This window comes from Phytophthora sojae, assembly GCF_000149755.1.
Source record: "Phytophthora sojae unplaced genomic scaffold PHYSOscaffold_2, whole genome shotgun sequence".
In the NCBI taxonomy this organism is placed as follows: domain Eukaryota; phylum Oomycota; class Peronosporomycetes; order Peronosporales; family Peronosporaceae; genus Phytophthora; species Phytophthora sojae.
Window position 1 is genome coordinate 9,852,799 of NW_009258116.1, and position 12,299 is coordinate 9,865,097.

The 12,299-nt window shown below is 51.6% G+C and overlaps 4 protein-coding genes and 1 non-coding gene across 5 annotated transcripts; 3 read left to right on the forward strand and 2 right to left on the reverse strand.

The window, feature by feature from the left end:
• Positions 1 to 2,042: 2,042 nt before the first annotated feature.
• Positions 2,043 to 3,306, forward strand: PHYSODRAFT_297377 (hypothetical protein; the record flags this gene model as incomplete). Its single annotated transcript, XM_009522890.1, has 6 exons — positions 2,043 to 2,066; positions 2,168 to 2,324; positions 2,391 to 2,413; positions 2,453 to 2,615; positions 2,636 to 2,947; positions 3,251 to 3,306. 6 exons carry the CDS (start codon positions 2,043 to 2,045, stop codon positions 3,304 to 3,306), a joined length of 735 nt encoding a protein of 244 aa, XP_009521185.1.
• A 993-nt stretch (positions 3,307 to 4,299) lies between these two features.
• Positions 4,300 to 5,274, forward strand: PHYSODRAFT_480962 (hypothetical protein; the record flags this gene model as incomplete). Its single annotated transcript, XM_009522891.1, has 2 exons — positions 4,300 to 4,570; positions 4,655 to 5,274. 2 exons carry the CDS (start codon positions 4,300 to 4,302, stop codon positions 5,272 to 5,274), a joined length of 891 nt encoding a protein of 296 aa, XP_009521186.1.
• Positions 5,275 to 6,419: 1,145 nt separating this feature from the next.
• Positions 6,420 to 6,489, reverse strand: PHYSODRAFT_t471. The gene has a single exon. It is a non-coding gene; the product is annotated as a tRNA-Ile (tRNA).
• Positions 6,490 to 7,560: 1,071 nt separating this feature from the next.
• On the forward strand, positions 7,561 to 7,785 carry PHYSODRAFT_418135 (hypothetical protein; the record flags this gene model as incomplete). Its single annotated transcript, XM_009522892.1, has 1 exon — positions 7,561 to 7,785. A coding segment is annotated over one exon (225 nt), but the record flags the coding sequence as incomplete, so codon positions are not given.
• Positions 7,786 to 9,613: 1,828 nt separating this feature from the next.
• PHYSODRAFT_480134 (hypothetical protein) lies at positions 9,614 to 9,844 on the reverse strand (the record flags this gene model as incomplete). Its single annotated transcript, XM_009522893.1, has 1 exon — positions 9,614 to 9,844. A coding segment is annotated over one exon (231 nt), but the record flags the coding sequence as incomplete, so codon positions are not given.
• Positions 9,845 to 12,299: the final 2,455 nt, after the last annotated feature.

Consider the following 12,299-nt stretch of genomic DNA (forward strand, 5'->3'; position numbering starts at 1 on the left):
AGGCAGTTCTCGTTTTGATCGTACACCTTCTTGTTTTGATCGTAGATTTTCTTAATTTGATATTGAAATGGTGTACCTGAGAATATATATATATATATATTGGTCATCATATCGATATCCGACCATTTGATACCGTTGTGATTGCTCTAAATATATTTGGTATAGCTGAAATAAAACGTTAATTCAGAATAATATGCGTGTTTTACCCCCATATAAATGTCTGCTTTAGCATTGCAATCCGATACGAATTTGGACGAAAGATCGGTTAAGATGCCAACTATGGCAGGTTTTTTTTGTGATCTACAGTATTTCTGCTTCTTGACCCAAAATAACGACTTATCCTACCTACCCCGCCTGCCCCTCGGATGCCCTGCTCGTGAGGCGATCGCGTTTGCTCAAAACTTGTTGCTCCATCCATCGCTTCGCAGCCGGCGCTAATGAAACCATTTCGTTCACCGCTGACGTCAGCACGACTCCAGTCAACGGCGGAACCACACACCAGTAGCTGCCCGCGTACATCTCAGATATCCCCCACGGTCACGTAGCACCGGGTCATTCAAAGGCGTAGGAATTAACGCTGCCGCAGCGGTTTCGAGAAGAACTGGTCTATTGGCCAACGTGATGGGCTTAAACTCGATCCCGTTATGGCCCCCTCTGGGCCAGGGCTCCATCGTATCAGGCGCCAAGATATATGTATTCACCATAGATCCCTGCTTCAGAATAGCGCTGACGTTTTAGTTCCTCTTAGGCTTGTGGAGAGTGGATTACGACCCGTATAGTTGTAAGAGAGACTTGACAAGCTGCGCTCAGATATATAACTGTTTTTTGCCACTTCGTTCTATACTAGGTAGTACACGTACATGCGTCGCTAACCACCCATGTAGCTACAAACGATTAACTTAGTTCCTGTCTAAATATAGAGCAGCTCCGCTGCCATCTTAATGTGAGTGGTATGGACGCGAATTGTAACAAGGCTTCTGAACTCGGGAAGTACATGTCTCAAGGTGCATTAGCAATACAGCTCACCTGGCACCCAATGCTACGATCGAGTTGTTATCTGCTTTTAGCGCATGCTATCTTGCTAGTAGGACTATGAAATGAAAGGTACTACCCTTGACCGGCACACCAAACCGCAGGTGTAAGGACGTCCACGCTCTTCATCTGTGATGGATATAAGTTATTGTCTATCCCGCCGTTCGTTCGATTGATTTAAGAGGTTGTTGGCATCAAGTTGATCGTCACGCCTGCACTGCCATTGAAACGTTTAGGTACGACGGCGGACGTGGGCTGTGGTCCTGACGCCAATCCAAGGGGCCTCGGAGATGTAAGAGGTGAAAAAAAAACGCAAACTTCGGGAACGATTTCAGCCCAGGTGCAGAGCTGCCGGCAGCGACCACGGCGATTCTGACGAGGATTCCCTCGATGATGGCCACGCTAGCGTCGGCCCCCTCGTTCCGCAAACGTATAACGCCATCGACCATATGCAGACAGTGGAGACGGTCTCAAAGAAGCGGTGTCCCGGATACTGCGAAGCTATGCGCTCGATCGACTGCAATCCATGACTAACCAACAGTGCTGGTAAACCCCTGACGTGGCTTAGTACGGAGAGCCACAGGACGACCGGTGTGACACCTGCCGCCGCGAGGAAGCCCGCGGTCCCGCAGGCCTAAAGGGTATACACCGTCTCTTAACCCTTCAACCCCCATATGTTGGACCCACCAACATAACGGGTGTATAGCTTCGATTAACCCTAAAACACTGTTTCTACGCATGTTGGAGCTCCAACATATTGACAATTTAACTAGAAGTTTGTATGGAAAATGTCATCTTACTTTATTCAAGTCATTTTTTGTGTGTTACAGAAAATCCGATGCACAGGTGTAGGGGGAGCCGGAGGAAGATTAGGGAAAAACAGGAGACGGGATAAAGACGGTATACCTTAAAACGAGTGGCCTCTGAGATCCCCCCTCTTCATTCGGGGATTTTACAGCGAGACACGCAAGCTAATGGTAGCGCCTGCTGGGAAGGCGCCGCAGCGCCAAATGACTGCAGCGGAGAAGAAGAAGGTGGCGGACATGCAGAACCGAGAGCGACGCATCCGACGAGCGAACGAGCCAGCGCCCTCGCCCCCCCCCCCCCCCCCCCCCCGTCTATCAAGATTCGACAGCAACTGCGAAATAGGGCGTCATTGGGGTCAACCGGCGAGGCGTTCTCGACGCAGACGGCGGAGGAAAAGGCTTCCGCGACACCGGTGGCAAGGAAGGACACGGTTCCTGACGGTGCTACCGCGTCAGGCAAGACGAAGCAAAAGAAGCCGACAACAGGTATGCATTTTATATTGAGGTTACTTACCATGATCGCTAACATTTAGGGTTATGCTTGTGTTGCAGCCGCCGGGGATGTCGAGCGGATCGTGCGTCGGACCCTGACCGATATGACGTGCAATGTGCAGCTTCTTGCCGACTTCGGATCTAGCGATGATGAAGACGAAAGCGAATCCACGACGAGAGCACCTGAAACTTCAGGTGCTTTCTGTGTCGGTCCTCCAACATCGGCGCCAACATTGAGTACTGTTGCTGCCGCGCCTCCAACATCGAGGCCAACTTCAAGTGCTGGTCCTCCAACATCTGTGGAGGCCCCTACAACACCAACACGTGGCCACCCACGGGAGCGCGCACTGCCAACCAGTACTGGCAAATGGGAGCGGAAACGAACGGGCAATACGGAAAGCAGGTGGCAGATGAGGGTGAACACGTTGGGGATGAGGATCCATGTTTTGTTGGAGACGGTAATGCTGACAAAGAAACCGCATTGGATTCTGAAAGCGAGGAGAGTTCGAGTGAGATCGGTGAATTTGACGAAGATGAAGATGAGGAAGAAGAACTGTGGGAACTTGTTTGTCCGTCGGACGAAGAGGAAGGTGATGCAGCCGAGGAACTACCTGATAGTGAGTTTTTGAAGACCGCGACGAACAAGAAGCTGATGAAAGACATGCGGAAGGGCGGGTGGGAGTATGGTAAGTCGTGGATTTCATTGTTGGTTTAGTCTCTGTTGACAATAATTCTGGTTCTATTGCAGATCCAGCCAAGTTTGGCGCCGACCCTCAGTACGAAGACCTGTATGAAGGCCCGTATGGTCCAAGCCCTGCGGTTTTACGTGTGGCCGAAGATCCGCTGACATTGTTTTCTTTTTTATGCCACCGCAGCTATGGCGCAAGATTCAGAAGGAGACTAACATATACCACATGCAGAATGTCGAGAAGCGCGTGGTGGAAATCCAGAAAGCTCAGCGCAAAGCAGATCCTGATAATGTTAAGTCGAAGAAGGATGTTCGTGCGCGGCTGCGAGCTGTGGAACCTGTCAAGCCTGCTAAGATCTTACGATTCATTGGTTTGTTGATTGCAAGAATGCGGTGTCCTCACGCGAAAGGTTTGTCGGCGCATTGGAGAAAACGACAGCACGGAGCTGTGCCCCTGGTGACATTCGGGCATTGGCTTGCGCGAAACCGCTTTGATCACGTCATGCAGAATTTGCATTTTACGAACAGCAAGTCAAGTCAAGCAAGAGGTGATCGAGGGTGGAAGGTACGCAGTGTTGTAACTACGTTGCAGAAGACGTTCGCGCGAGGCTACAGAGTCGGCCGGGTCATTGCATTTGACGATGCCATCATCCGGACTCGCTCAAGGCGGAACCCCACGCGCCAGTACCTCCCTCAGAAGCCGTACAAGTGGGGCACTAAGTCCTTTGCGGTATGCTGCGGAGAGATATGAGGTACGTGCGGACTACCTTTTTTTCGGCGAGCTTCGGCTCGCCGTTTTTTTTTTGGCAAAGTTCATTATGTTGGAGGATGCTAACTTGACTTACTGTAGGATAATAGTATTTTGGCCGGACACCCCACCCCTCATACAGAGACTACAGAGGCATGGCCCAATCCGCAACGCGTACGCAAGGACTACAGTGAATTATACCCAATCACAGAGTATTAGGGGTAGGTTAAGTGTGTCCCAGCTTATTTCCGGAATTGCTCGGAATCGCGAGGAATTATCTAATAAGAGAGTATACAAACATGTATATAAACTGCAACTTATCCGATAATAGCACTGCTTGTCAGAAAGACAGGCAATTTTAAGGTTCGATAGCTTGCGATGGTTCTTAAATAGATTATAGCTGAGCTCGTGCTCATTCTCGATCGCCCGCAACAGCCACGATGCGGAGGGCATCACGCGGGCTTGACACTCTAGCTGGCACGATCAGCCAGGAGCTAGCTGCCGAGAAGATTTTCGAAGATTTTCTTAACTCCATGAGCCTGACTAAGGCTTCGCTCGATGATATAGATAGAGCGCATAGCGATGATGCTAGTCTACCTACTCAAAACTTTTATTCATTGCTAATAGCTTTTTCAATCTTCATACAAACTCGAAAAAGTAACAGAGCCCGTGCTGCCGACGGATTACTGGCGAAGGCAACATCTCTTGGCTACTTCTCACAAGTCGTCAATCTCCTACGAGAGCGCTACATTACGTCGCTAACCGACTCCAAGAGGATCGCAAAAATCAGGGACAAGATAGCAAGTCACATTGAGGAACGCAATCTTCGCGCCGACGTTCAATCGAATGACGCCCCAGGGTGTACAATTGATGATTTGTGTGGACTAGTGGAATTTCACGTGACTCATGCCGATGTGACAACTGGTCTAAAGTCTGTGCATGATGCTGCGCTTTTGACTATGATGTGGCATACATTTGGGCGGGCTAGCGATACATGCTTCGCACGCAAGCAACCACTTTCAATTGCCGCCTCTGGAGAGCTTTTCCTGCATATCGCCCGGATTAAGACCTCGGTTGTACAGGGCGTGTCAATTTATAAGTCACCCGAGCGCTGGCAGCAGTGCATGCTTGACGCGTTTGGCCTGTTGTTCATATGCTATGATGAGCCCTCTGAGCATCTCTTCCCCTTGGCCCCACGCTTTGCTGAGTCGGACCTTCCCGGAGGCCAGCCTTATTCTCAGGAAGAAGCCATCATGTATTGGGAAAGGCTGCAGATAGAGGACGAAGGAGGCGCCGAACCCCCGCAGAAACGAGAGAGAAAGCGGTCAAACGTAGCAAGTTACATTACCGAGATCATTAGGGATACCTTGAAGGCGATGCCGCCTTCGGCGAGCCAACGTGTTACTTCGGGGATGACCAGCCATTCTCTTCGCCGCGGTGCTGCTTATGCGAACGCATCGCCGAAGCTGGCGATCCAGTGGATATCAACTCGAGGCTGGAATCTTTGACGAAAGCATTTGCCTACATTGGGACAACTTCAAAAGAAGATCAGAGTGTGGCTAAAGTCCTGGCAGGGTTCCAATCTCCATACTTACCCGCGACAACGCCGTCTATTCATGACCTGTACCAGCGACTCTCTGAAGTTGAGTATGGACAGCTCATGACACTGCGCGACGAGCTATACCGCCATGCCCTTGGCTTTCACGATCCTCGATTTAACATCGCGTTGGACGTGGTCGATGCGACGTTCGCCTCCCTCTGGATGCATTTGGAGTCCGTCCTCGAAGCCACGGAGAGCGCTGGGTCTAACGTGCTTGTCACTCGCTATGTCTACGAGCTGAACCGGGGCATCACGGCTGTAAACTCATGATTAGGCTCCTGTATAATAAAGCGCACATGTTGTGAGTGGGGTAAGCAACTGCGAGATCACTGGCAAACTACGAACCACGCGCAGCTCGGTAAAGCTGCTGCTGGTGGTGCCTCGCTGCTGTCCTCGACGCTGGAGAACATGCTCACGCAATTGGTGAGCATCAACGAGCGACTCGGCCGACTTGAAGATGCGCACACCCGACTGCCTCTTGGTTCTGTCGACGCTCCACCTCCTGCCGCCAGCGCTTCATTCACTACTGCCGTCGAGCTTTCAGCTCCAGCGCCTGCAACAGCGTAGACGCTCGCGGGATCGCTGCTCAACTGGTATACTAACCACATCTGGGAAACCGTTAAGGGTAAGAAAGAGCAGAACAAACGAGCTGAGGCAAAGGCTGCGATCAACATCATGGCAATACTTTACCAAGCGCCATTCCAGATACCGAAGCAGCCCAGTCGATCCGACGTCGCGGCTTACCAGCACTGGAAATTCGAGATTTGGACGCTTGCCTTGGACATGGACTCCACCGTCAACGCGCGGCTGCACTCCTTCGACCAAAAAAAAGCCTACACGCAAAGCGTCTTCGTTACGCAAGCGCTGGCGCCAGCTGCGTACCTCGCATCCCGACGCATACCGCACGCTTGGTGCCCAATATTTAGCGCTCAAAGCCAGCGGCGCTGTTGTGGACGCTTGTACGCCTGCATCGCACCAATGGGGGGGCTTCGGATCTGGCTTAGCGCTCGCCTACAAGCACGCACAAAGCACAAGCAACACACAGAGCACGATTGCCCCCGGCTGGAGTCGAACCAGCGACCTGGAGGCATAGCCTTCCGCTCTGCCGCTGAGCTACGGGGGCGTGGAGAGTAAGACGACCTACCTCCGGAGATCCACCGCTGTCTGCGTCACCACTGTCCGCCACGCTGTCGCTGTCCGCTGCTGCCACCACCACCACACCGCTGCTCACTCCATGCCGACCGCATTCTTGCCTCCGTCGATCTGCTGCTGTGCAGTTGTCCGCCGTGCTGCCGCGCACGCTCCGAGTCCGCCGCGCGCGCGCCGTGGGTGTCGTGCCTCCGCCTGCGCATGTGTGCGTGCAGGCCGTCGTGCTGCGCGCGCCGCGCCGTGTGGCTGCCTCGAAGAACGCCGAATGAGGGAGAACAAGTGGAGGGGATTTACATATTTCATATAAGTACGAATTTTAGCCCTTTGCACTCCCGTCCGGAATGAATAAGTCGACGTTGATTGGAACGAGGTTTTTTATGTGGCGTCAGTGTGGCTCTATTGCAGGTTTGACAGGTTTCCGGATTCCGGTCCGGAATCTGGCAATTACTGTTCTCCATCATGTCTCCAACATAGGAGTGAAATGTACGTTGGAGCCAAGTCACACTTAGCCGTACCACCTACCGCCGACAATTCCTGTGCTGCTGCTGCCCTCGTACGTAATTTGGACGTGCTTCTTCCTCGGTCGTCGTGCAGCCCGTATCGCATCGTGGTTACCGATCGGTACTACACATCAATAGTTCTTGCGCTAGAACTGCTGCATCGACGCATATACCTTACCGGTATCATCCAGACCCGGCGAGCTGGGTTCGCAGAAGGCGTCATCACGAAGAAGAAGGTCTACAAAAAGAAGCCGTCCGAGCCTGTACGAGGGAGGTGAAGCTGGCAGAGAACAAGAAGTTCCCACAGATTACCGCTGCTATGTGGATGGACAACCATCCCGTCCACATGATATCGTCAGGCAGCAGTCGTGTACTTGGATCAGTGTGTAAGTCAATTATGTTGGATCTGATGTTGGCTATCGTAACTGTTGAGTCGAATATGTTGTAGGTAAATCTAACTTTTGTGGTTTCCTACGTAGATCGACGTGTGTAGCGAGAGGCAAAATTTCCCAGCTCCAGGGCTCGTGAGAGACTATCAACGTTGGATGAGTGGCGTAGACATCCATGATCAGCTCCGCATGCAGCGCTACAGCATCCAGCATGCCTACAAGCCGAAGAAGTACTCTCGCTCCATATTCTTTGGGCTAGTTGACATGGCAATTGTCAACGCGTTCATTGTCCACCGCCACCACATGAAGAACACCGGTCAAAAAGCTCCTGAGCATTGCAAGTTTATGGAAACCCTACACGAGCAGCTACGTGCCATCGACGACGAAACGATTGACAGCATTGAGGTAACTACAGCTCCTACGCTCGCTAACCACTTTCTACTAACGCATGTATTGATGTGTAGGCTGCCACAAGAGCCAAAGCCCGGACTGCTGCCTCCCCGGGGACACCAAGCACCCGTGCTACAGCGCAGGGGAACGCAGCAAGCAGTGAGCACTATCTCGTCGAATGGCCGGATTTCGTCGACTCCAAGAAAGGCAAGAAGCGCGTTGCGCGCTCATGCAAAGTCTGTGCAGTCTACAAGGTCACGCCTAGGAAATTTACAAAGTGGTACTGCCCTGGATGCTCGCTAGACAATCTACGGTACGTGCAATTAGTGCGCTTCCTCATATTTAGTACTGATCTGTGTGTGCATGGTACAGTAAGTATCTCTGCAATGTCGTGCGCGACGGACGAGGGAAAACATGCTTTCAGATATGACACGAGGGCTGGGCCGGCGGGCTGCACAACCCGCAGCGACTGCCAGACGGCCGTTGCGTCCAGGGCCGTCGCCCGGACCGCAAGCGCGCTCGCACACGCAGACGCGTCGACATGGGCGGCGGAGCGGAGGGGGAAGCCGAGGAGGAAGCGGACTTGGAGAGTGGGGTAAAGGTCGAGACGGGTGGAGCCGACGAGTAAGCAACCCTGTGTTGATTGTGCTGTCTGTGCATGCCCACAGGATACTTGAAGCGTCACGTAATGAACAGCACCAGTTTTAGCCTTTTTTAACTGGCTACGCTTTCCATTTGTTGTCCGTATCTGCACAAAAACTTGCACACTCCAGTAAAAAGGACAATTGATGCTGGCTAATCCATCTTAAGCAGTGTAATGGACATCCCTCTAGCCAACATGCAGACTGCTATGTTGGAGGTGCCAATGCTTTGTTCGTAGAAAGCCTCACTCCTTACACTAGCCCTCCCGCCAACAAAATCGCACTTAGAGCTGACATATACAAACGTTTATGTTAGATGTGTTGGTGGGTCCAACATATTAAAACAAATATACCCCTCACTTTTTTGTCGGGGCTTGAAGGGTTAACCGTGAATTACAGCGGCCAAGAACCATGACTCCGTAACATGACTGGACAGGCAGATAGTGATTGTCGTGTGAATCCATGGTTGGTGTGAGCACTGACAGCACGGCCCGACTCTGTGCGATGCACGAAGGTGCCTCTCGCTAAATGGGTCGAGCAGATTCGGTGTCAAACACCGGATGGTTAATATACGAACCCGGTTTTTGAACCGGTAAGTATTAAATAGAGACTGACAAAATACGAAAACACCGTCGTTTTTATAGACCAACACCCAAAAATTCATATTCCCACTTAGATTGGACAGTGTGAGAGGCCAGGATTTCCGAATGAGAGTGACGTGGTACACCCACACCAGAGAGGCTACGAGTAGATGCGAAACCGTCCAACGATGATGCACGGCAATGGCTTTCTCCTGCGCGCCACAGGGGACGCACAACTTCGAGAAGCGGCTCATTCGCTCCCATTCGTTACCAACCCTGTGCGCATGTACGGCTGAGATGTTGAAATTTTACCCGAAAGGGCAGGCAGAATGCTTGCCCGCGTATCATCCGCTATGTACGGGTATCTAAGCGCGGTCGGAGGGACCATGGAGCGTGCGTTCAGTGCGGACACAAGCTACCAGAACAATGATGGTCGTGCGGGGCGAGTCGCCCGATGCGGTGGTGGGGTATATTGCGAGATGATGGGTGGCGTGTGTCTTGCTCGAGACGCATTGGTGGCGGTCGGAGGGTGGGTGGGTGGGGCCGGGCAGGTATGGTAAGCAATAAACCCATTCGGTTTTATTCGTTACCGAGTAGCTACGTCTCGTACGCTAACTCTAGTGCGGTTCGATTTTTTGTAGGTCGTCCAGCCGGTTGCTGCTCGCTCCGTTCGCGCCGAGCTTTTTTGCAGCCGCGGTAGACCAGGCGCGTACGGTCGAAGAGGTCGAGCTTATCTCGCACTGTGAGGCCATAGCTCAGGTGAATGCTGCCGCCCACCTTCAGGAAGATTCGGTACCCGCATGTTTGGGCTTCCACATCAACTTGCCAGGCATACCCATCGCCTCCATTCTCGCCTTCTGCGCCGACAGTCACCCCGTCACAGGCAGGGCCTCATTTGTGCGTCGTGCCTGTGGATCGTACACGCGGTCGGATGCAGTGTGGGTGAGGGTTTGGGCGGCGGTGCATCGCCAGTGATGAAGCTGATGGAGTGTTTGACCGGCGTCACCTCTCGAATCGACTTAGCCATCATCATCTCGCGAACGCGGCGTAGCATATCAGACAGCAGCTGGATCTGAGTGGCGAACGAACGGCCTCGAACCCACGCAGAGCAGGTCTTCTTCTTTCTTTTGAGGTGATAGGTAGTCGAGACCATCGGTAGCAACTCCTACCACCGGAGGATGATGCAAGGGTAGCAAAGATGGGTCGATTATTATGTCTCCGGGCGAGATGCACGCTGTCGCGATTAGCCTACAAGGCTCTAAGACAAACTGAGAAGGTACTTAGACAACCTGGAGGCTCAGAAGGTCCGATTGGCTCATGGTAGGCTCATTTTTATTTTTACGAGCACGATGATTTCCGGTATCAGTGTTCATATATAGGCACGGAAAACCAGTACCGGGGAAGCAAACAGTAGATCAACTCAAAACGATTAAATGCCCAAAAACAAAATGGGTTCATATTTTGGGCTCATATATAGGCACGGGAAACCGGTACCGAGGAAGCAAACAGTAGATCAACTCAAAACGATTAAATGCCCAAAAACAAAATGGGTTCATATTTTGGGCTCATATATAGGCACGGGAAACCGGTACCGAGGAAGCAAACAGTAGATCAACTCAAAACGATTAAATGCCCAAAAACAAAATGGGTTCATATTTTGGGCTCATATATAGGCACGGGAAACCGGTACCGAGGAAGCAAACAGTAGATCAACTCAAAACGATTAAATGCCCAAAAACAAAATGGGCTCATATTTTGGGCTCATATATAGGCACGGGAAACCGGTACCGAGGAAGCAAACAGTAGATCAACTCAAAACGATTAAATGCCCAAAAACAAAATGGGTTCATATTTTGGGTTAGACAACAGCTTCCTCCAGGATAATGCTTGCCCCAAAGTACTGACGCTCGTGCACAAGGCGGTCTGTTAGGCAAGACAGCTTCCCTAAGTCGGCGACTAATTCGGCAGCAGCGATGCATGCATCGTTTGGAAGCATGCCGCTCTGTCGAAAGCCGTTTGCAAGACTTTCCGTGAGCAGATCGGTTTAGGTTTGACACTCACAGATCTTGGAATAGTTCGGCTGCTTCAGCTTCAACCTCTTCCCGGAGGCTCTGAGAGCCTTGATTTGAGCCTGCATGCCCTCGAACCAGCGCCGACGTAGCTGCAAGTTCAACAGGAAGATGCATGTCACGTACGTCAGCTACAAGATCTGCGTGACTATGGAGGGGGGTCTTCAGCAGCATTACATTGATCGATGCTGCATACAAACGAACACTTGCCTTCCAGGGTCCATTGAAATCGTCCCAACAGAGCAGGATGGGCTCTTAAGGGACGTGGGTAGCGACGTGATGTCTTCGAAACGTAACGGGCAGCTCTGGATTCCGCCACCATGTCACATAATTATTAATAATTATTAAGTAGTAAGCCGTGAGTAATAATGGTTGCAACCAAAGTTAATAAATTGTCAGGACATACCTTTGGCGTTGCCATAAACTTCAAGCCCTGTGTACATGTTTCCAGTTGCCGAGGACACATGACCCACACAATCTTCGGTCCCCGGCGCGCCACCGTCTTCTTGGCTACATATTGAAAAAACCGCTGCCACAGATTTGGTTAGCTCACCTTACATGAAAAGAGGTGACGGCGCTTGAGCCAAGCGACTCACTTGTCGGACGCCTTGAAGTCCTTGTCTTCTGCCTCCTCTGCGACGTCCACCGCCTTCTCCGCTAGCATTTGCGCAAAGACAGGGATACCATCTCCACGCAGCTCATTGACCACACTGGGCGATCTCCGCCTCTTTCTTCGCGGACAGGATTGTGGCCTTCCCCCTGTTGCGTACCTTTTTGTGCCCCCCTTTTCATGTGGCACTTTCGGCCTCCAGCGTTTTGCAATTGCGCACCCAGCGTAGAATTGTCGTACGTTGAGGGTTGTAGGTTGTAGCGGCGAGGTTGGGGTAAAAATGCTACCGTGCGCACACTGCGCACGGTAGCTCGGTACTTTATGACCGCGAGCTTCTAGTTTATGGGCTCTGAGTTGACCCTGTGCACGCCGACGGACGCCTCCGCGGCTTGACCTTCCTATTTGGCTCGCGCGCCATTTTAAAACAACGGTTATCCTTCCGTTTGGCGCGCCCTATCCATATCAAAACGGGTGGCAGCAACGAAATTATAGGTATGCCTTTTATTTTTTATTTTATTTATTTTATTTTATTATATGTTATTGTTTTTTTTTTTTGGGGGGGGGTCTACAAACAGTTTCGAGTACTATCCTAGGGTGCATGTGA